General features: G+C 36.4%; 1 protein-coding gene across 9 annotated transcripts; it reads left to right on the plus strand.

Annotated features, from left to right (window-relative positions):
- The first annotated feature begins 8,244 nt into the window (after positions 1–8,244).
- On the plus strand, positions 8,245–20,154 carry LOC111897601 (lysine-specific demethylase JMJ26). Of its 9 annotated transcripts, none has more exons than XR_008224424.1 (17): positions 8,245–10,046; positions 10,163–10,284; positions 10,726–10,822; positions 10,924–11,065; positions 11,405–11,468; positions 11,554–12,301; positions 12,390–12,719; positions 13,035–13,736; positions 13,836–13,908; positions 13,995–14,080; positions 14,455–14,574; positions 15,326–15,390; positions 15,670–15,740; positions 16,207–16,517; positions 17,451–17,653; positions 19,507–19,616; positions 19,785–20,154. XR_008224424.1 is itself a non-coding variant. In XM_023893558.3 (13 exons), the coding sequence occupies exons 1-13, from the start codon at positions 8,460–8,462 to the stop codon at positions 15,704–15,706; spliced, it is 4,173 nt and encodes a 1,390-aa protein (XP_023749326.1). In that variant the 5' UTR covers positions 8,246–8,459; the 3' UTR covers positions 15,707–15,928. The 9 variants fall into 9 exon arrangements, 1 of the variants encoding a protein (XP_023749326.1); XR_008224423.1 differs by having other exon boundaries at positions 19,985–20,154; XR_008224422.1 differs by lacking the exons at positions 19,507–19,616; positions 19,785–20,154 and adding an exon at positions 18,600–18,937.
- Positions 20,155–23,741: the final 3,587 nt, after the last annotated feature.

A 23,741-nucleotide genomic window follows, 5' to 3' on the forward strand; every position in this document is an offset into this window, starting at 1 on the left:
CCGTTGCTCCTGTCTTGGCTATTAGACAAGGAAAGGGAAAGAAGAGGAAGGCTTCATCTAAGAACTATCGTAAGGTCAAAGCCCGAGATGGTGCCTCTTCTAGTGGGACCAAAGTTGATCCGGCTAAGCCCTGCCTTAACCCAAAGGAGGCAGAATGCCACCACTGCCACAAGATAGGACATTGGAAGAGAAGCTGCCCAGAGTACCTGCAAGCCATCAAGGAAGGAAAGATCAAGCCATCTTTTGCAGGTATATACACAATTAAATCTAACGATTCATCTCATGCTATTTCTTGGGTTCTTGATACCGGTTGTGGTTACCACATTTGTTCTAATGTGCAGGGACTAAGAAGAAATAGGGATGTGGAGGCTGGAAGAATAAATCTAATCATGGGGAATAGAAGATCGTCGCCTGTGACCAAGATTGGAGTGTATTCTTTAGTGCTTAGGAATGGTTTAAGTTTAGATTTGAACAATTGTTGCTATTCGCCATAAATGGCTAGAAACATCATTTCATTTCATGGTTTGTTAGAAAAGGTTTTAGATTTTCTTTTAATAATGAGAATGGTTCTATTTTAGCTTATCTAAATGGTGTCTTTTATTTTGAAGCTATACCATGTAATGGAATATATGAAACTGTTATGATTGTTGATAACTTAGGAAATGATGTTTTGAACATAGATTCTTCCAATAGTATGGATAAAGCATCCTTGTGGCATTGTCGTCTTGGACATGTCAACAAGAAACGCATAGCCCAACTCCAAAAGGATGGAGTGTTGGAGTCATTTGACCTTAGGGAAGATGACACATGCGAATCTTGTTTGCTTGGAAAGATGACCAAGTCACCCTTCACAAGTACATGTGAAAGGGGTGAGGGTCTATTGGACCTAATACATACCGATGTATGTGGACCGTTTAGATCAACCACGAAGGATGGGAACTACTTCTACGTGACTTTTACCGATGACTATAGTGGATATGGGTATATCTATTTAATCAAGCAAAAGTCAGAAACTTTTGAAAAATTCAAAGAGTTCAAGAATGAAGTGGAGAATCAATTGGGCAGGAAAGTCAAGATGCTTCGATCCAATCGAGGAGGAGAGTACCTAAGTCTTGAATTCCACGATTATCTCAAGAAGCATGGAATAGTTTCACAATTGACGCCTCCTAGGACACCGCAGTTGAATGGTGTGGCAGAAAGGCGTAATCGAACCTTGTTAGACATGGTTCGTTCTATGATGAGTCGTGCTTCACTACCTATCTCATTTTGGGAGTATGCCTTAGAGACTGCCGCCCATATCCTTAACCGAGTCCCTACTAAGAAGGTTTCCAAAACACCTCATGAGATGTGGACAGGGAAAGCTCCCTCGTTAGCACATATCAAGGTTTGGGGTTGCGAGGCTTTCGTAAGACGAGATACTCACGACAAGCTCGAACCTCAAAGTGAGCGATGTATTTTCATCGGCTGCCCGCAGAAATCCTTTGGATATCTTTTCTATAGACCGAAGGACAATGTTGTCTTTGTTGCGATGAGAGGAGTTTTCCGAGAGCGAGAACTCATAGGCCAAGGAGACAGTGGGAGGCAGATTGAGCTTGAAGAGATTCAAGAATCGATAGATGAAAAAACCTCTACCGCTGGCACTCAACCCGAGGAGGAAACTTCGGTTGAACCAATTGACGAGTCCTTACCTCTTAGACGTTCCGAAAGAGTTAGAGTTCAACCCCAGTTTTATGGTTTTCATATTACTACCGAAGGGGACACGTATATTAGTGATGGCACGCTAATAAACCTTAATGAACCTAATAGCTATAAGGAAGCCATGGCAGGCCCGGAGTCTGCGAAATGGAAAGAGGCAATGGATAGTGAGATCCAATCCATGTATGATAACCAAGTTTGGAATTTGGTTGATAATGTGCCCGGACGTAAGACCGTTGGGTGCAAATGGATCTTCAAGAAGAAGACCGACGTGGATGGAAACGTACACACATATAAAGCGCGATTGGTCATGAAGGGCTTTACTCAAACTCCCGGAGTTGAATATGACGAGACCTTCTCACCAGTTGCGAAGATAAAATCTATTAGAGTGATGCTAGCGATTGCCGCATTTCATGATTATGAGATTTGGCAAATGGATGTCAAGACCGCTTTCCTTAATGGGAAGTTGGCTGAGGATGTTTACATGGCTCAGCCAGAGGGGTTTGTGGATCTGAAGCATCCGAATAGAGTGTGTAAGCTTGAGAAGTCCATTTATGGACTTAAGCAAGCATCTCGCAGATGGAATCTTTGCTTCGATGAGAAAGTCAAAGAGTTTGGTTTTGTACGAAGCGAAGATGAATCGTGTGTATATGTCAAAGCCAATGGGAGTATAGTAAGCTTCCTCGTTCTATATGTCGATGACATATTACTCATAGGAAACGACATCCCGACTCTGCAGGAAGTTAAGTCCTGGCTCAGGAAGTGCTTCGCTATGAAGGACCTCAAAGAGGCTTCTTACATTTTGGGAATAAGGACAGTGAGAGAAAGAAGTAAGAGACTAATAGGACTTAGTCAGAACACTTACTTAGAGAAAGTACTAAAACTTTTTAGTATGGAAAACTCGAAGAAGGGAGAATTACCGATACAAAGTAATGCCAAGTTGAGTAAGACTCAAAGTCCAAGTATCGAGGCTGAAATAGCAGAAATGAGCCGAGTACCATATGCTTCCGCAGTTGGCTCAATCATGTACGCTATGACTTGTACTCGCCCTGATATAGCCTTTGCTTTGAGCATGGTTAGCAGATATCAAGGGAATCCTGGCAGAGCCTATTGGATTGTGGTGAAAAATATCCTTAAGTACCTTCGGAGGACGAAGGAATGGTTCTTAGTCCTCGGAGGGAGTGATGAATTGAAGGTGCGAGGGTATAGTGACGCCAGTTTTCAGACCGACAGGGACAACTACCGTTCGCAGTCGGGCTAGGTCTTTTCCCTGAATGGAGGAGCAGTGACTTGGAAAAGTTCCAGGCAGGAAACCGTAGCTGATTCAACGTGCGAATCAGAGTACATTGCAGCGAGCGAAGTCTCGAAGGAGGCAATATGGCTGAAGAACTTCATCGGTGATCTTGGAGTTGTACCCGCCATAAAGGAGCCCATAGATATTTTATGTGACAATGAAGGAGCGGTTGCCTTGACCAAGGAACCAAGAGATCATGGTAAATCTAAACATATCGACAGAAAATATCACTTTATTAGACATCGTGTAGAAGAAGGACAACTCATAGTGAAGAGGATATCATCAGAAGATAACCCAGCAGATCCGCTTACGAAGGGACTGAGTAGGGTTAAGCACTTGCAGCATGCTAGGAGTATTAGGTTGAAGGATGATATTAACATATATTAGATAGTAGTAGAAACGTGTAATAGATAAATGTAATTAACATTTAATGATTAAATAAAGGAGTTTTATTTATGAGTAATAATACTGTCTTATGTTAATTGTTTAACTATTGTTTCGTTTTGCATGTTTTGACTTCCAGAATAATTGAATTTATTAAGAATAATCGAATTATTCAAATTGTCCACAATCGTTCATATGTTGGAAGTAGATATGAAAGAAGATTGTCATGAATTGGTGCGTAGATTGTCTAAATGGTATTAGACATGGCAAAAGATTGTTGCGGCGTTCATGAGTGCTTATGAGCTAGTTTTGAGCATTGGAACAAACCCGTGCTTGCTGGAATCACCTTATGGAATATGATATAAAAGGGTGATCGCAAGACGATAATATCATATAGTCTTAAAACCTAGATATATGGTTTGTTATTTGTTAATTGATTGTACATTGATAATGCAAAAACGCATCAGTAACTCGGTGTTATAAAACACATTGTTGTGTATAGTTGATTAATGAATAAGTAAATGCATATAAGTCGAAGTTTATTTGTAACTTTTATCCTAAGAAGGTAAAAGCGATATATCGGCCGCTCGATGATTTGATTTGACTTATGTGCCGGGCCCGGTCAGAATTGAATTGATGTGTTCGACTAAGTTCTATGTCGAATAAATCGGAGATCGAGAAACCAAAATGCTTGACTAATCATTCCATAGAATTGTCAGCATGATATCTAACAGAGGACTGTACGATCCCTTATCTAAAGGACAAGATTGATTAGATCAGAGTTTGACAGCGTCTATGAGAGCTACAATTGCAAATCAAATTGTACTTGTGCATATAGTTACTAGAATTATCCAAGTGGGAGACTGTTGGAACAGTGTCTAAGGCTGCAACTATATTAGACAAGTATTTGACCCGATTGTGCATGGTCCTTTTGGGTTGCCTTCGCCATAGCAACTTGATAGGATGATTTATTATGAGAGAATAAATATTATATATATATATATATATATATATATATATATATATATATATTATGAGAATAATATAAGGAATAATAATATTGTTATTTGATTAATATAGGTCATAAATTAATTAGTATTAATTTGATGACTTAAAGAGATTAATTAAATAAGAGGGTATAAACTGTCAATTGTTTGATAGTTACACTTTAGACTGTAAATCCTTAAAGGATAAGGGTTGGATGGATTCTAGGGCTTAGGATAGCTCAAAATCGTCCAAAGCTTATCTAAGGTAAGGATTTGGATTGCTTTAAGGAAAGATTATCCAGCTAAGGTTTAAAGGTGAAACCCTAGGAGTCTACAAGTATAAATAGACCCCTTGAGCAAGGGAAATCGGTATCTCTTCAAAGGAAAAGAACCCCTGGCCGATTTCTTCCCAACCTCTCTCTCAAATCATCCTCTTTGCTAGTTGGTGTTTGTAAGCCATTAGAGGAGTGACAATTGTGACTCTAGAGCTCCAAGACAACAAGATCAAACAAAAGATTCAAAGGTAAACTTCTAGATCTGATTTTGTATTGTTCTTATACCTAATTAGTCATTAGAAGTCTTGGATTCAAGGCATGTTTAATTAGAAAGCCTAGTTCCAAGCATTAGGGTTTTGCATGCGCACATAGGAAAGTTCTTATGGCTAAAACCCATCATGATTACCGCGAGCTCCTCCCTCCGCTACCGGAAGTACCTGAAACCAAAACTAAAAACCGTAAGCACGAAGCTTAGTGAGTTCCCCGACATACCACATACCACATACATAACCACATATTGGGCCCCCGCCCGCTGCATCGGGACTTGCCCGACATCAGACTAGCTCCGGCATCGGGCCCTGCCTGGCATCAGGCCCCGCTCGGTATACATATTTGTTTCTCTTAGGCCCCGCCTGTCTCTGGGCCTCGCCCGCTAAACATATACAAACATATAACATAGCACATAACACATAAACTAAACACTCTACTGTATTCCTGTACTAAGGTCTCGCCTATCTTGGGCCCCGCCCCTATCCTGCTACTAGCGAGTCATGGAACCTCGTCCATGCTCCTGCTGATAGTGAGATACGGGACCCCGCCCACACTCACTTTTCTCCTATCTCGGACCTCGCCTTTGATCTGCTACTAATGAGATACAGAACCCTGTCCATACTCTACAATTGGTGAGATACGAGACCTCGCCCACACTCACCTCCCTACCAGGCACATACAAGTATCACACAGATAACAAGTATAAACTATCATGCAAGCATTCCTCAGGTACCCACCCAACATCGGACCTTGGTCCGGAATCACATACTAGCATACAGTGCCTAGGGCTAACCCCCGTGTCTTCCTACTCATAAACTACACGGGCCGACATTGTGGCCATAGACCCATTCACATAATGAGGAGACTCACCTCGCACTGCTGAACCCTGATGATACTCCTCTGGCTGCTGACTGGCAGATTCCCGAACTGCTGACCTTTTGGCTTCCCGAACTACCAATGCCAAACATCACTTAGTCCAATACGATAATTCTTCTTAGGGTAAAATGACCATTCTACCCCTAGTCCATCTTGGTCCATATCTAAAGCCCAAAACTAAGGGCCAATACTAAGTAAGCTTCCCAAGCCCACTAGTGCCCCTATTTGCTAAATCGGGCCCAATTCCTCTAATGGGCCTTACCCTAAGCCCAAACATTTCCTTGGCCATACTATCTGCCTTCTAATGGCCCACTAAGGCCCAAAGTCCAAAGCATGGCCAAATCCGAGGCCCAATAACTCAAAGCCCAAACTGCTAAAGTACGCGGGGCGTACACTAACGTATGCTAAGCATACTAAGTAAATGGAGAGTACGTTGGGCGTACCTGCACGTAGGCTCAACGTAACCCCCTGTTAAGCCCTTTTCTCATTAAGTGCTTGATACTCTGATCTAGAAGCTACAATCTCAGATCCAAGTCTTTTTCCATGTCTTAATCCATAAAGTCACTGACTTTGTGACTTTGCATGCCCCGAACTAGACCAAACTCAAAAATGACTTTCTACTTCCATGGAAATAGTGTTAACTCATGCATGAGCTCATTAAGACCTCAAAGATGGCAACTTTACTGCTTAAAGGACCCTTTTAGCTCTGAGGGTGGCAACCCTAAGCTCACAAATAGGATTTCCTCATAGAGATCCATCCTTTGGACTAAAAGAGTCCATAAACCCACCCTAAAGAGATCTAAAAGATTAATCATCAAGATAATGACTGTATACCTTAAAAAGGTTTGAAGTGAAGCAACAATCCCAGATCTGAACCTTCTCCCTTGCACCAATACCTTGCCTTGACCTTTGCTTCTTTGAATAGTGGATCCAAAACACCAAAATGCTCTCACCAAGCCTTCCAAGCTCCAAGAACACTCAAAGAGGATTAGGGTTTCGTGGGGGCTGTATGAACATGAGAGGGAGGCTGATAACCAGGGTGTTATGTTCTTTATATAGTGGCTAAACCCTAAAAGTTAGGGTTTTGAGACTCTGAGCGTACGTAATCCGCTGAGTATTTTAGGATATTATGGCCGTTAGTATAATAAACAATTGTAAAAGTTTGTAAAAACTAGTTTATGCTTATGTTTTTGTATCGATTATGGCATCCAGAAGTTTTAATATTAATGAAAACCAAACGTTTTATTTGGTATTGGCTTTTTTTGAAATAAAAATGTTTTTTGACAATTCCGCAATAAAATATTCTTTTAAAAAATACTTTGTTTTAAATAAGCATATAGAAAACAAGTTTTATTAAGCCTGAAAATTGAGGATATCACATTATATCATTATTGTTTATTTATTCGATAAATATCATAACTAAAATCATAACTATATATCATTTTTTGCATGTGTATTTATAAGGATTATAACTCATATAACGTTTTTTTTTGCAACTATAAATACTTATATTATTAGAACAACTTGAACTTAATTTGGTCGTAACTCGATATATATCCATTTTGTTGCATTTAAGTTATGTATTGTAGAACAATTTGAACATAATTTGGTCACTTCTAAAAAAGTAGAAACTCTCTCTATGACATTCTTTACACATAAGCCACTTATTTTTTTTACACTCAATACGTGAATATTCAACATTGATGATAAAATGTGGCCTAGAAACACGTTCCATACGACAAATCAACAAAGTCGATACAACTTTGTTGATTTGTCGTATGGAACGTGTTTCTAGGCCACATGTTAAATTTATTATTGAATTTTCAGGTTTAGATGTAAAAAAGTAACTTAAGTTTAAAGAATGACAATTAAGAGAGTTTTTATTTTTTAGAAGGGGCAAAGTTAAGTTCAAGTTGTTTACAATGGTTATAAAAATACATGTTAAATACCATTAATAGATTTTTTATTGACTTGTCGTAAGGAGCTTGTTTTAGGCCACATAATGTGTACAATGGAGCTCTATTTATGAATAACAACATCCGATAAACCTTGATTTTCTGAAGCGTCTTTCAATTGTGAGAGACTCTTCGATAAACTGTATTTTTTATGGTAATTTTTTACACAAAAGACCTGTAAATTCAACAATGAAGTAGCATGTGATCTAGAAATATGTGTTCCTGCGATAAATCTACAAAGTCCTTTTATGTTTTACAAGATATAGATAATATACTTATGATTTTAGTTATTATATTTATCGAAGAAAATCACAAAAAAAACTAAAAAATGATAATGTAGTTTCAACCAATATAAATAATTGAATAACTAAAGATAATGTTTATATGATAAAATAAAATGTTTTTTTTAATCTAACCCTATATTTATTTAGCTAATCTAATAATAATTTTGAAGTCAATCCAGAAATTGATAACGTTAAAACCTAAAGTAGGGTTTCAATTTTAGTCCGCTGGCTGTTCATGGTCCTTATTTACCTCGACCCTAGTTGCGTCCTGTGTTTATGAAACCCGCGAAGTGGAGTTCAACAGGCGGGAAACCCTCTTTTGAATCTACAGCAATCCCCCACTGTTTTCAAAACCCTAATTCCACTTCCACCCACTGTTTCTCTTCATCCTGTATAAAATAGCTGTTTTTTCGTCGAGTCTCAGTAATTAATTTTTTTTTATGGCGACAACGATTACAAAGAACAGCAATCCTGTTGATGCCAAAGAGGATAGTGAAATCGACGACAGGGAGATGGATGTCGAGGCTGCTGTTGATGACCAGGAACGATGTCGCGTTGGTGGTGTTGTTGACTGTGAACCTTCGTCTTTGCCTTCTTCTCATACACTGTCTCTCAACCACGAAAAAGTAGTAGAAACCAATATTATGTCTTTATGTCCGGCGACAACGATTACAAAGAACGGGAATCTTGTTGTGGCCGAAGATGGTGGAAACGTCAATGACTTGTTGATGGATATTGAGGATGCTGTTGATGATCAAGAACGATGTTGTGCCGGTGTTGATGTTAGCGGTGTACCTTCGTCTTTGCCTTCTTCTCACACACTGCCTCTCAATCACGAAAAAGTAGAACATAATACTATTTCTTCATGTTCTGATGTTGAACATAGCACGAAGGGACTCTTGGCTGAAGGGATAGAAAACCAAGAAACAAAAACGGAACGATCTGATTCCATTAATGGTGATGGGGGTGAAGAACAAAACGGTATTTATGAATCTGAGCGGAAAGTGGGTCTTCGGAAGAAGAGAGGTTGGCCAAGAGGTAGGAAAAGAGGTCCGAAAAGGGACAACGAGAACAGTAATACTGCTACTAAATCTCAAGAGAAGAACATTAAACCACGTGGTCGTCCCAAGCAGGCTGTTACTACGGAAGACGTAAGGAAGATGACGAGTGGTGTTGTGAAGTCAAGTGATGATGATAACAAGTCCCCAGAAGAAACAGAAGAAGTTATGGCTGATGCTCAAATTGTTCTTGCTGCTCCTGATCGAGAGGAAAATGTTACCACCGAAATAGTAAACAACAAAGAGGACAAAATAGATAGCGGGAGGCCCAAAAGAAGTAGCACGAAAAACAAAATTAACTATGCAATTTTCGAATATGATTTTGATGATGAAGAGGATGTAAGGAAGAAGATACACCAGCTATCTTTTCCAAAGAAAAAAAAGAGCGGTGAAGAGGAACAAGATAAAGATAATGGTGATGGACGTATAGAACAAAATGGGGGTACTAAATCTGAAGCAGAGGGGAAGGAGGGTGTTCAGAATAAAGGCAGGAAAAGAGGTCGGAAAGCGAAGAATGAGAACACTGGTATTGCTACTAAATCTCCAGAGAAGAAGATTAAACCACGTAAGAAACTCTGTGTTTCTGCAAAAGAAGCAAGGGAGATGACTAGTGGTGTTGTGAGGTCAAGTGATGATGGGAACAAGTCATCAGAAGAAACAGAAGAAGGTATGGTTGATGCTGAAACTGCAATTGCTACTTCTGATAGAGAGGGAAACGTTACCAATGAAGTAATAATAAACAGTAAAGATGTAAAAAAAGAGAGTGGGAGGTCCCAAAGACGTACTAGGAAGGTTGATATCAGTTATGGTGAGATTTTGAAACTAAATAAGGGAAGCCAGAAAGCTTCTAAGAAAGAAAATACGAGTGAAGGGGAACAAGATAAGAGAACCCAAAAAGCTTCAAGCTCAGGCAAGAAGGATGGTTCAGGGCCAAAGTGGTATGCAAAGCACAAGGTTCCAGATGAAAATGTAACACATTCTGTGTCCCTGGTTTCCCTCTTTCTCAATTTGAATAAATCTGCTTGATTTCTCTTGCACATATCTGATCAAACATCATCTCTCTCTTTTTTTCCATTCATTGGCAGGGAAATCTAGTTCTCGTACCATCAGTAATGTGTCATCAGTGTCAAAGGAACGACAAGGGACGAGTTGTTAGGTGCCAGAAATGCACTACAAAGCGTTACTGTGTGCCTTGCATGACAAGATGGTATGATTGGTCAATAATTTTCTTCCTTTTTAGTTAAGCAAATGTATTGAATGCCTGTTTTTGCAATGTTCAATTTAGTTGACTTGTTACATAACTTTAGCTGTTTAGACCTGTCTCAATGCATATGAGTTGCTAGATCCTTGTTGGTGCAAGGAGTAGTCATCATTGACCTCTGTGACCATGTATGTTGAATTTGTATTATGCTTTCAATCCATAGCATACTAACTTGATGTCTAATTGTAGAATTTTTTGTCTTATACAGATTGGTTATCCATACATATACCCTGTCATTGCCTCCTAATTGTTGCATATGTGCTTGGAACCATCTATATTGCCTTAAAACTATGATGTCTTCTGGAAGCTTGGTTAATAATGTAATTGATACTTGATTTTCTTTTACAGCCTTCTCATCTTATTCTCTCTGTTTACCCTGTCTTGTAGGTATCCTAATATGACAGAGGAAATGTTTGCTGAGTGTTGCCCTGTTTGCTTAGACAAGTGCAACTGTAAATCTTGCTTGCGTGATGTGCGCCCTAAAGTTGGTTCCTGCAGCTTTATCTTTTGTTATGGAACTTGTTTTTGTTCTTACTCTTAGGCAAAAGAAAATGCAATACTTAATCTGTTGGTGGTTTTTTTCAGGTTAAAGATAAGATCAATTTCAAACCTAATGATGATCAGAAAATCCGGTATTCTGTTTATATCCTACATGTGCTTCTTCCATTCTTGAAGCGTCTCAATGAGGAGCACATAAAGGAGAAAGCGATTGAGTCTGAAATTCGAGGTATTTTTTTTATTATTATTCATCATGGGAGTCACTCTGTAGCTAATCTAAATAAGTACTGCCACATATATGAATCCTGACTTATGATGATTACTGGTTCATTCTTATGAAAATTAGGGTTGAGTTAACTGAATTCTTTGTAATTGTTTCTTGGTTTCCTTTTGAAATTGAGTAAAATCATGTGAAAATGGTCTCTTGTCTATTCTTCTTACCCGATTGTTTTTTCTTGGTTGGAATGGTGATACTATGAGTTTTTTCACTCAAAGTGTGTTCTCAAAGGATAAGCATCAATCAGGCATACTTTATGTAGGTTTTCCTAAATTTTTCCTTTTTGGGCAGGTTGTTTTTTATCAGAGCTACATTTGAAGAAGGCAAAGTGCAGTCAAGATGAGCGAATGTACTGGTATGTCATTTTAATGATTGTTCAAGCATTTGAGAATGTTGATTTATAATGATTTCCTATTTTGGTTGTCCCATGATGTATGCAGTGACTGCTGTAAAACATCAATTTTTGACTTGCATAGAAGCTGCCCTTCTTGTCAATATGACCTCTGCCTTCAATGTTGCTGGGAATTGCGAGATGGCAACCCTAAGGGAAACACAGAAGAGGTTATCCTTGAATTTAAAGATCCAGGTCTAGATTACTTACATGGGGGGAAGGAGTCTGTTGGTGAGTCTAAGAACAAGAGGGATACAAGGAATGTGGTCAGTAATTTTGTGAATGCTGCACCAAAGGAAAAGCAAAGTCATGAATGGAAGTCTTTGGATGATGGCAGAATCCCTTGTCCTCCAGAAAGTATGGGTGGTTGTGGTTGTGGGATTTTAGAGTTGATGCACATAAAGCCACTGGATACTGTTTCAAAATTGTTGGAGAAAGCACAAGAGCTCTTAAAGATGCACAAACTGGAGGAAGATATGAGGGATATGCCTGAGAAATGGTGCACATGTTCTTCAAATGGTGGTGATCAGCAGTTACGAAAAGCTGCTTCTCGTGAAAATTCAAATGACAATTACTTGTATTGTCCACGTGCTATTGACATTAAACCTGGAGATTTAAAGCATTTTCAGTGGCATTGGTCAAAAGGGGAGCCTGTAATTGTCAGCAATGCTCTTGAAACTACACTCGGGTTGAGCTGGGAACCCATGGTTATGTGGCGTGCTTTTCGCCAGATTTCAAATCTCAATCATGATCAGCTCTTGGATGTAGCTGCTCTTAATTGTTTGGATTGGTGTGAGGTATGTTAAGTATTTCTCTCTATCACAACCTTACTTTTTTTTTCCCTTGTATACAATATACCTAATCAAGTTTTCTCATGATATGCAGGTTGATATAAATGTTCGTAACTTTTTTAATTGGTATACAGAAGGTCAATATGATGAAGTTGGGTGGCCTAAGATCCTAAAGTTGAAAGATTGGCCTCCATCAAGTTTATTTGATGAACGGTTGCCACGTCATGGTGTTGAGTTTATCACTTGCTTACCCTTCAAGGAATACACACATCCACGTGATGGATACCTTAATCTTGCAGTGAAGTTGCCTCCAAAATCTTGTAAGCCAGACATGGGTCCTAAAACATATATAGCTTATGGTGTTCATCAAGAACTGGGACGTGGAGACTCTGTCACTAAACTTCATTGTGACATGTCTGATGCGGTATGCTTCTTCTATTTGGTCATGCCAGATTCTTCTGCTTGAATTTTCCGGTTCTGCCCCTAGGGTTTCAGATTGTTTGCAGAAACTGGTGCGGGTTCTAGTCTCAGCAGCCACAGTGTGGGAGATTCAATTCCAATGTGGATTGGGCTCTTTGTGGGTGCTGGGCTTTTCTGAAGATTTAACTTGTAAAGTCAGATTTTCTTATGAAGAATAATTTCAAAGAGATATATTGATTATATTCTCTATTTTGCACACCTAACCTGCTTTGGATTTTATATATTTTCATTCCTGAATATGTATTCTGGTGACATGCAGGTGAATGTGTTGACTCATACTGCAGATGTGACCCCTGACCTTGAACATCGTAAATTGATAAAGGAGTTGAAGAAGCTGCACAAGGCTCAGGATGATAAGGAACTATTTGGACTGGCAGTGAGGACACAGCCTGATGTTGATAACACGAAAGCTACTACTGAGAAATTAAATAAATTGAAAGAAAAAAGAAGGCGCCTAGTTAAAAAACTTGCTGAATCTAAAGTTGGAAAAAACACGAGTGATGACAATGTGGAAGAAACAAGCGACCATGTTAACAGTGGAGGCAAGCGAAAAAGTGGGCATGAAACAGATTCTTGTCTTGGGACAAGTACTAGTGATCAATCAGATGAATGTGCATTGAAGGTGGAAAGTTGTGAAGAAGCTGTGTCTGACACTGGGAAGAGAAAAGCTTCCATGAAAAAGGATGAGGGACAAAGTGGAAATAAAGGATCTAAAAAGAGGGGCAGGAAAGAAGTGATATCCTCTGATAGTAAAGAAAATAGCAATAATGAGGAAACAGAAGCTCTTGAAGAACTTGATAACCTTGATGATATTTCAGGTAGTTGTGTGGATGGATTTGATTTGGGAGATGGAGGTGCTCTGTGGGACATATTTAGGAGGGAAGATTCGCCTAAACTTGAGGAATATCTCAGAAAACACTTTAAAGAGTTTAGACATATCTTTTGTCGACCAGTGGAGCAGGTAGTCCTTAGTACTTTTAGTTGAAATTCCTGTATGTGTAGCATTACGTTCCTAAATAATAATCTCTTAAACTGTTCCATTGTGTTTTATTTGGTCCAGGTTATCCACCCAATTCATGACCAAACATTTTACTTAACCATGGAACATAAAAGGAAGCTTAAGGAAGAGTTTGGTTAGTGTTACATCTGCAAGGCCCTGTATCAGATTTCACTGTTATAAAATTTCTGAATTGTGCTTAATGTTTTTGGTTGTCATCAGGAATTGAAGCATGGACTTTTGTCCAGAAGCTTGGAGATGCTGTATTTATACCTGCTGGTTGTGCCCATCAAGTTAGAAATTTGAAGGTTAGTAACTTAACTACTAGTTCTTAGATTCTCTCTCATTATCTTGCCCCTTCAAATATATCAAATGGAATTTGGAAATTAACAAACCATATGACAACCTATGTGGAACTTCACTCTCCTCCAGCAAAGAGATTACATCCAATATAAATTGTAAAGTGACATTTTTTCCCACCTACTGTCAATACTACCAAATGCTGGGTAGCTGATGCCTCTTTAATGAATTATGTTCAATAAACCTTCACTTGTCTTGCTTCAGCATGTTTAACAATTGTGTATCATTCTAAAAATGTTGTCTTGATTGCTATTGTTTTGTTGTACTTGTCTTTGTCTCTCAATTTATCAGTTTATTAAGTGTGTAATTACGTTTTTTTCAGTCATGTATAAAAGTTGCACTGGACTTTGTTTCTCCTGAAAATGTTGGTGAATGCATCCAATTGACAGAGGATTTCCGTGTTCTTCCTCAAAATCATAGGGCTAAAGAAGATAAGTTGGAGGTAAACAATCTCTTTGTTATATTCTGCAATATTAAATCTTTCATTAAGCATGAGTTCTAAAGTCCCTCTTCAAACCTGGCTGCATACTTGATGCGAGTGTTATAGTTAGCAATTTTATCTCATTTCACAATAAATTTGGATTATATGCTTACATATATTGGATCAAAATGGCAAATTTTGAAAAATAGCAAAAAGGGTAATTTGTTGAATCAATGCACATGTGTTAGCTAGCTAATGTCAGTTAATCATTTCTAACTACCAGGGGTAGTTTCGTCATTTTCTATTTTCTAGTTCGTTACAAGTCAGTTAGAAGTTCTGTTGTGTAATATTATTCTTTGTACATATATGTAAGTTCAGTAGTAGTTCAAAGAAGTGAATAATAAGAAAAACTCTTTTCAATCATCTTTTCTCTTTCGAATCAATCTTTGAACATGAACAACATGTGTGTTCAAACTCCTACATATTTTTAATAAATGACCAGATTATTATTTTGAGTTAAGTGCAATAAATAGCAATGTACTTCCGCTGATTTGTTTATTTAGGGATCCTACTTTCATGTATTTCTATAACATTGTACTTTGTAAAAATGAGAGCTTCTGTTTCTAATCTTGCATATAACCCTAGTTTATTAACAATGAGATAATCTTAGATGTTCATAATATTATTAGCTCCATTAATTTTACAATTAATTTGTTATAAATTATTAAAGTTGTACAAATGGTTGATGCTGCTGCTAATTAATTAATTTCAGGTGAAGAAAATGGCACTTCATGCAGTGGAGGCAGCTGTAATGGACTTGGAAAAACTCATCCCCAAGTAAGTTCAAACCATTTCTAAAGCCATCTTCAATCCTAACTTCAAATAATACACAAATGTTATGTAATATTAGCATCAAATGTTTTTTCACCCCAACCACATGAAAAATCATATCCTGAAAACTTTAGTAATAGTTAAACTTTTTTTTTTTACTTAATTTCATTTGCTTTACAGATATTTACTATAATTATGGACCAAAGTTTAAACAAGTTTTCAATTTTTGTCCATTTGATGTATGAGTTTGACTTAACAGTTGGTTTTGTGGGAATCCTGTTTCAGAGAGGAATCTAAACCTGAATCTGAATCTGAGGAATAGGTGGATGCAACACACAAGGGAGAGAATTGTTCAGGTTCCACTTTCTGTAGTATATAAATTTAATTTAATTTAATAGATTTTGTCAAGTCTTAAACTGAGGCCAAGCATATGCTTCCAAGAAACTCTTTCAAACTGTAACTGTCACTTATTAACTGATCATGTAACAGTTTGTTTTTGGGCTCGTCTTTGAGCATGAGTTGTGGGAAATGTAGGTTTTGTGTTTTTGAGTTGTGTTGGGCCTTTGGATTTATGTTACTTTGTACATGTCGATCGTGTGTTTAAAGAGGGATTATTGCTTAAAAACTGGTTTTTAGTTAAGCTTTTAATGTGAATTTATAGAGTTAATCAGCTCGTAAGCTATTTATGAGTGTGTTTTCAACTTAATGCGAAAAAAATGGTTTAAGAGGAAAAACAAAGAGAAATTAAAAACTAGGAGTCCAGGTATGATAAGTTTTTTTTGCTATGAATGATACTAATGAAAGTACTTATATTTCATCTAGGAAGAATTTGACTTGCACTCATTGCAAGAAACTTGGTCACACAAAGTCTTAATGTTATAGACATCATAGACTTCACACTAGGGATGAGCAAAATAACTGTTGGAATTGAAGCGGAACTGGAACCGCATGCGAATTGATTATGCAATTCGGTTTGGTTTTTGGTCGCCCAAAACCTGAAAATCGGTTTCGGTTTCAGTTATTGTGTGTATGGAGTTCTTGGGTATCGATATTTTCGGTGCTTGGGTGAAGGGTTGATTAAGCCCGTAAGGGGAACAAAAAGTGCCCGGATTCCCGCTTCTGTCGATAAATCCGTAAGTTTTCAAGTTTTTCATAACATTTAAGTTTTATCAATTTTGTTTAACTATGTTTTATGTTTATGTCTAATGTCTATTTATTCTTGGAATAGAATATAGCATTCAAGTTGACTTTGTTCAAGTTTTATGATGCCTATTCATTCATGAAGATTAGGGGTGAGCATGGATAGCGGGTACTTGTTTTTGGAACTGGAACCCCCTCGAACAGTCGGTTTTGGAACCGGAACCGAGGTCACTAGCTAGTTCCTAAAAGTGGGAACCGCCAAAGACGGGTTTTGGTTTTGTTTCCATCTTTTAGGAACCGTTACCCTTTGGACTCGGTTCCAAAATATTAAAATTTAAAAATACTTGATACTTAAACAAATTGGTCTTAACAACGTTGATGACTAAGACAATTTTTAGGAGGATCTAATTGGATATTGGAGGTAACATTCTAATTAGTCATATTTGCAACTTTTTTTTTTCCAAAACAAACAGTCTAATGTGAATGTGTATGTCCGAAAATAAAACAATTTGAACATAAGTGATGATAATATCTTTTGCAAAGATATCATGTTAAATAACATTAATAGGTTGATGGTAAGAACATGAATTTTGGTTTATGACTTATATTTAGCAACTTGGATTATCTTTTAAAACAATTATTTTTGTCGTTTGTAACTTGTATCGTAATGAACTAGTTATAGTATTTACTTTTTCTTTCAATGAAGAATCATTTTGTATTAACGAATCTAAAAATATGACGTAAGGGTGTTACTCGGTCCTGGAGCTTGGAGCTAGAACCACTAGTCTGGTTCTGGTTCTGATTCTAACTTCATAGGAACCGCTTGTTCTGTTTCCGACAAAATGAGGCGAGTACCCGCCTATGTTCATCCCTAATGGAGATTGTATATCATTCATGTTAATGATTGGAATTTTAACGTGTTTTAGGATGATGATGATGATGTATTTTTGTTGAAAACACACAAAAAGAAGACAATGTGCAACAAACTACAAGCTAAGGAAGGGAAATAGTGGTTTGATTGTTGGAAATCCTTTGATGCGTTCTTCATTAAAGACGATGAAGGAGATGAATAAGTATGGAAAATGCAAGATTTCCTCCGTGACTATCAAAGTAAACATGTGGACGAACGGTACAACCTAGCTTAAGAAAACTTTTTAATAGCTGCAAAAAAGGAAATCCATATAGTGTGAAAATGAAGTCTTAGACCATCACCAACCCAATTCCATTTTTTCCCCCATAAATGGAGTAAAAAATGGGGTAAATTTTGGTTCATCTCCAACCCAACTTCATTTTTTACCCAATTTTTACCCCTAAAAAATATATTCCATTCTTATAACTTATACAAATTATCAAACACACCCCTTCTATTAATTTGATCTTTATTTTTTTTTCATTACTTTAATATTAAATAAATAAGATTATATTTATAATACGTAATTATAAGTTTTTGTAAAATACATTGTGTTTTAAAATTTCAAGATGTATTTAAATTTTAATATGAATTTGATAAACAAAAAACAAACTTTATATTTATAATTAATTAATATAATTTAATATACAACACAATATTATAAGTATAAAATATTACATTTAAATAATAATTAGTAGATAAAAAAACCAGAAATGTATAAATATATAAAACGAGGGACTAAAACCGACAACTCAAAGTTCATCCCCATTTTGGGGGAAATGAACAGTATAACACCATATTTGGTGTTATACTATTCATTTCCCCCACAATGGGTGAATAAATGGGCTAGGGTTGGGGAAAAAATGGGAGAAAAATTGAAGAATGAGAGTGGGTTGGAGATGCTCTTAGCGCACTTAAAAGGAAGGTTGTTTTGTTATTGCGACAAAAGATTTTGCAAATTACTATGTTGATGAAAGAAATAAGTTGATTAATTTCTTTAAGTAGTCCGCTTTATATATGTACATGTGACCATAGAAACTTTGATTGGCTCGTGTCAAAGGGTTCATTATATGGTAATCATTAACACTTTATCGATGAAGTTTTGGCGATCATTTCCATATATGGCATATGACTCATATTCTCTTTTCATGACTCATCAATGCAGAATCGAAAACCAAAAATGGGTAAACATGGGAGTTGAAAAACCAAACCAAAAGGAGCTATGGTTAAACAATGTTGAGATAAAACTGGCAGCCCTGTAATAGTCCTTGTTTAGAGCTATGGAACTTAGTCGTTTCTTAATTGATTCAATTGTTTTTTTTAGCCAAAATAGGGAGTTACAACCTAGGAAAAAAACAGTTCATTCTAAGTTCGTATGAGGAGTTTTAAAGTTGGATAAAACTTATAAAGAATGTTGAGAAAAAAATTGACAGCCCTAACAGCCCCTGTTTAGAGCTATGTAACTTAGCCATTTTTTAACCGATTCAATTGTTTTTTAGCCAAGATTGTAGCCAAAATAGAGGGCTACAAGCTGGGAAAAAACCCAGCTCATTCTGAGTTTGTATGAAGGAGTTATGGTCGTTCAAAGTTGATATAAATTATAAAGAATGTTGAGAAAAAACTAGCAGCCCTGATATCTCCTAATTAGAGCTATGTAACCTAGCCATTTCTTAACCGATTCAATTGTTTTTTTACCAAAATTGTAGAAAAAACAGAGGGCTACAACCTGGGAAAAATCAGCTAATTTTGAGCTCGTATGAAAAAGTTACGTCTGTTCAAAGTTGTGCAAAAAATTAAAAAAAAAAATAAACAAAAAAACTCTCAAATCAAAAAACCAAAAATCATGACTTATTGGAACCAAACAATTAATGGGTTGTTTGTTTGACCTCTTAATGATCCCTAAAATCATTTAGATCAGAGCGTTTGTATCAAACTATTTAAGCCTCTTAATCAACCAGATATTAAAAAAAATGTCTTATTCGGTCAGATATCATAGGGACTCTGGATGAAACTTTTTCCTTTGATGCCCTTACACTAATCGTCTGCCTCTTTTTTTCTTCCTTCTACTTCAGCGAACAACAAAATTGTGCCTCCTCACCTTCATCCATCGATCTCGGCTTGTAGTCGGATCGTCCTACAACATCGGTTTGCCTCCACCTGTGCTACCTCCCCCTCTTCGCTGGTAAGTTCTTCCAATCATTGGAGCGAATTTTACAGAGTTTTTCTCTCTTAAATTTGTTTTTGGAAATGAAATAATAATGTGTTTTGTTATTGTTATGTTCTTAATGTCTTGCTATGTTGGCTAATCAATTTGTTTTTGGGTGAATGATCTGTGTGAAATCTAATTGAGTTGTAAGCATATTGAGCGTGCTTATGGAGTTTTGAAGGCGAGATTTTCAATCCTAAAGCAAATGGCTCCTTATCCTTTTCCAATACAAAGAGACATCGTGCTTGCTTCTTTTGCAATCCATAATTTTATAAGGAAATGTAATATTCGTGATCAATTATTTATGGACTTTGAAGAGGACACTATGTTTATTGTTGACGTAGGTGGAGGAAGTGATGACCAAAGCGTACACGACATTCAATGGGGTAACCAAGACAATGAATATATGGTTAATTTGCGTAACCAAATTGCTAATCAATTACTTTAAAGTTCTATGCTGAAGATTATGTTTAATTTGGATTTTATATGAAGTTTTGTATTTTATTTATAATTATTTACATATTCAATATCATTCATCACAGTTGTTCAGTCCAACTAAACAATAACAAATAGTTTAGAAGGTTAAAATTGTCATTTTCACCATTAAGAGAAAGATATTCAGATGTCTGAGCAAACATCAAATTATCATTCAAATACAGATTCATACAGAGCCTCTACATCATCCAGATATGAATAATCCAGATGTTACAAAACAATCCCGAATTTGGTGTGAAATGTTTACAAAAGTTTCCAACTTTATCCATTAGAATTGTCCCAACAAACAAGATCTAGTATTTAAGTTTCAAAGGGACCAAAATGCATCTTTTTCAACTTAATAAACTAAATCCAAGTCTCTAACCTTCAAATATGAATCAATATGATGTTTAGATGGATAAAGTTTTCAACTTTATCCATAGCAAGGTCATAAACATTGAAGATCTAAACTGTATGCACTTAAAGTGACCAAAAACTTATAACACCCAAAACTAGCTAGATCTAACATTTTCATCATCAAGATTTAAACTTTATACCTAAAAAAAAAGATCAATGTGAACAAGGTTTGAATCTACAAACTCCAATGCGACCAACGCTTCTTCAATGAGTTCATTCTTCTTCAAGGTGCACCAAGAACACTCAAAAGCACATAAAAACACATTCTTTTTGCTCACAATGTCTAAACTAGAGTTAGGGTTTCAAGGGAAGGTGTTGGAGAGGTGGAGGCTAAGAATGAAATGAGTTTTAGGAAGTTAAGGAGCTTAAATAGGGCTCAAACCACGAAAATAGGGTTTGGGTACTGAGCGTGTATACCCAACGTACTCCCCGTACGAGGTACGCCCACGGTACACGGCTAACCCAAAAATCATCATAACTTCAAACAGCCGTAAGTTATTCGTTTCAACTCTGTTTTCGATGTTCGTTATATCTAGGAAAGGCATTGAGGAGCTCTACAACCCCATCGAATAGAAATCCATATTTCATGCAAAAACCTGACCTATGACTTTTCCGTTCTACCATTCGGTCCAAAACACAATTTAAAGGTTTATATCTCATAACCATCAATGCCTCCTTCCAAAAGGTCTAAACATTACCTCCTTAAGGCCCAAAGCCTTTACACAACGACTTCCTGCCCACGGCCTTAAATAAGAAATGACGGGAAACATGATGTTACATAAGTACCAAGTAGTTGAGTGTTATATGAAAATGATGAGTTTTATCTAGTAGATACATGAAGTACTAGTCTTTTCCAGGCTTGCTTTTCATATAAGAGGAGCAGTTACTCTTCCAGTGTCCAGTTTCTCCACAAATGAAAAATGGTTCATCTATGTGGGCATTCTTGGATTTCTTGGGGTTAAAGATATTCGGTCCATAAACAAATATCATTGTATTTATTGGAATATTGTTTAAACTCTTATATAGGTCTGTCGAAAATACTCGTTACCCGAATTACCCGCCCCAATTAGTCCCAAATCCTAATTCCCCTCGTTTTATTTTCTCTACGTTAAAAGAAAACCCCCGTTTGTAGGTCCGCTCGTCATTGTTCGTCACCGGTCAATCAGGTTCAGCTAGTCATTGACACCTCCTCGCCGGGTCATCGGGTGTTCAGTGCACTTTAGATACAATAAGCGTCTTTAGTTAATCGTCCCCTGTTATGATTTCAGAATGAATTCAGATTTTCATATATTAACATTGGATAATTACTATGTCTACAATTCATGTTTTATCTATACATTTTGCTATGTCTACAAGATATGTTTTGCAAATTTCCATATATTAACATTGGATAATTGCTATTGTTTTGTCAATTTGGATGATACTAAAATGCCAGATGACAATTACTCATTGGAATCTTTTTCATATATAACTTGGGCATGAATTAGAAAACCAACATATTATTACCCCAACAACGAAACAACAGTAACCATAATCCTACAACTTTAAAATACGACTTTTAGCACTACAAAGCCACTATTACCCCAACAACGAAACAACAATAACCATAATCCTACAACTTTAAAATACGACTTTTATCACTACAAAGCCACTAGCAGCATCAAAAATCACCTGCTTTTTATACTAAAAAAGTCTACTTCATGAATCATCATCATTGGTGTAAATATGCTATTTGTTATTCTAGATTTATCTAATGGTCAAGTATACTTAACTGTCCAGGTTCTTATTCATGTGGTGTAAATATGCTATTTGTTTTGCTCATCTTGGCATGAGTTTCTAATAAAATTCTCATTTGACTATTTGAGTTAAAGTTTGTTGCTAATGTTATTTACTGTTTGCTGCCAAAAGTTGCTCAACAAGTCTCATATTTGCTAAAGTTTTGGTACGATACACCTCTATTTTAAGTCATGATTTGTCCAAAGTTCCTAAACAAGTCTCGTCTTCCAAAATGTTTTTTGACTTTATTGTTAATTAGTGTTCTAGCTCATTGGTGATTATAGGTGCACTTTTCTCTCTATATCTACCTATGTTTTAGTTTGGTGTTGTTATTCTTATTGTGATCTTTTGTACTTTGTAAGTTCTCCATTGGTTATTTTATTTGTATAATATTTCATCGACGTTAAAAAAGACAAATTGTCAAATAGGAACTGGTAAGTTGAAACGAAAGTTTAATTCATGTTTTGTCCTCATTTTCTTGAGTATTATTTGTTTAATTCTTTGCTTGAAAGTTGAAACGAACACTTATTTCAGACTTTTAATTAATTAGTGATGTTCATGTCTGTTGATTTATAAATGCTTGTTCTATAATTGATAGTTTGTCATGTTATTATCACATAGACACAATCTTGAAACACTAGCTAGTTTGTCATGAACCCTTTAAATGGATATTTACCTTGAAATTAACATCTTTTCTGTTTGTTTGTTTTTCTGTTTTTTTTCCTGATTTTTATGCTTTTAATAGTTTTTCTGTTTTTTTTCGTGATTTTTATGTTTTTAACAATTTTCTGTTTTTTATTTTATTTTATTTTATTTTAGATGTCAAAAACAGATTATTATATTGAAGTGGAAGATGAAACGATTGAAGTTGAAAACCCAACCAATGATCAAGTTCCACAAAAAAAGGAAAAAAAAAAACTAAAGAATCAACCCAAGATCAAAAGTTTGGAAAGAATTTTGAAAGGTATAAGGACAAAAAGGGTGTTCAAAGATGCAAATGTAAGCATGGTGATGGTGGGAATTACAAGTGCGAATCAGATGGTTATGGGACCAAAAATCTAGGTTATCATTTAACTAAATGTAAAGCTTACTTGGCTAAACTTAGTGGTTGCGAAAAACAACTAGCTTTCTAGTATGGTGATGAAATCAAATTGTCAACTTGGAAATTTGATCAAAATGAGAGTTGTAAGGCTTTAGCCCACATGTTGGTAGTTGACGAACTTCATTTTAGATTTGTAGAAGGTGCGGGCTTTATGCATTACAATAGTGTTACTCAACTTGTTTAAAGTTCCATGTAAAAGTACAAGCACAACAGATGTCTACCAATTGTTTGTAGGCGAAAAATATAAAATTGTGACTTTATTAAAAAAACGTTGGTAGAATATGTTTGACCACCGATACGTGGACTTCTAAACAACAATCATGTTATATGTG

The sequence above is a fragment of the Lactuca sativa genome, chromosome 5 (assembly GCF_002870075.4).
Source record: "Lactuca sativa cultivar Salinas chromosome 5, Lsat_Salinas_v11, whole genome shotgun sequence".
Taxonomy (NCBI): domain Eukaryota; kingdom Viridiplantae; phylum Streptophyta; class Magnoliopsida; order Asterales; family Asteraceae; genus Lactuca; species Lactuca sativa.

What these genes read in the sequence shown, in the direction of transcription:
- LOC111897601 (XM_023893558.3), top strand. Translation starts at nt 8,460, where the DNA reads ATGGCGACAACGATTACAAAGAACAGCAATCCTGTTGATGCCAAAGAG. An exon ending in CAAGATGAGCGAATGTACTG is followed by an intron (nt 11,469 to 11,553) that starts GTATGTCATTTT and finishes TGATGTATGCAG; the next exon opens with TGACTGCTGTAAAACATCAA. An exon ending in ATTGTGACATGTCTGATGCG is followed by an intron (nt 12,720 to 13,034) that starts GTATGCTTCTTC and finishes GGTGACATGCAG; the next exon opens with GTGAATGTGTTGACTCATAC.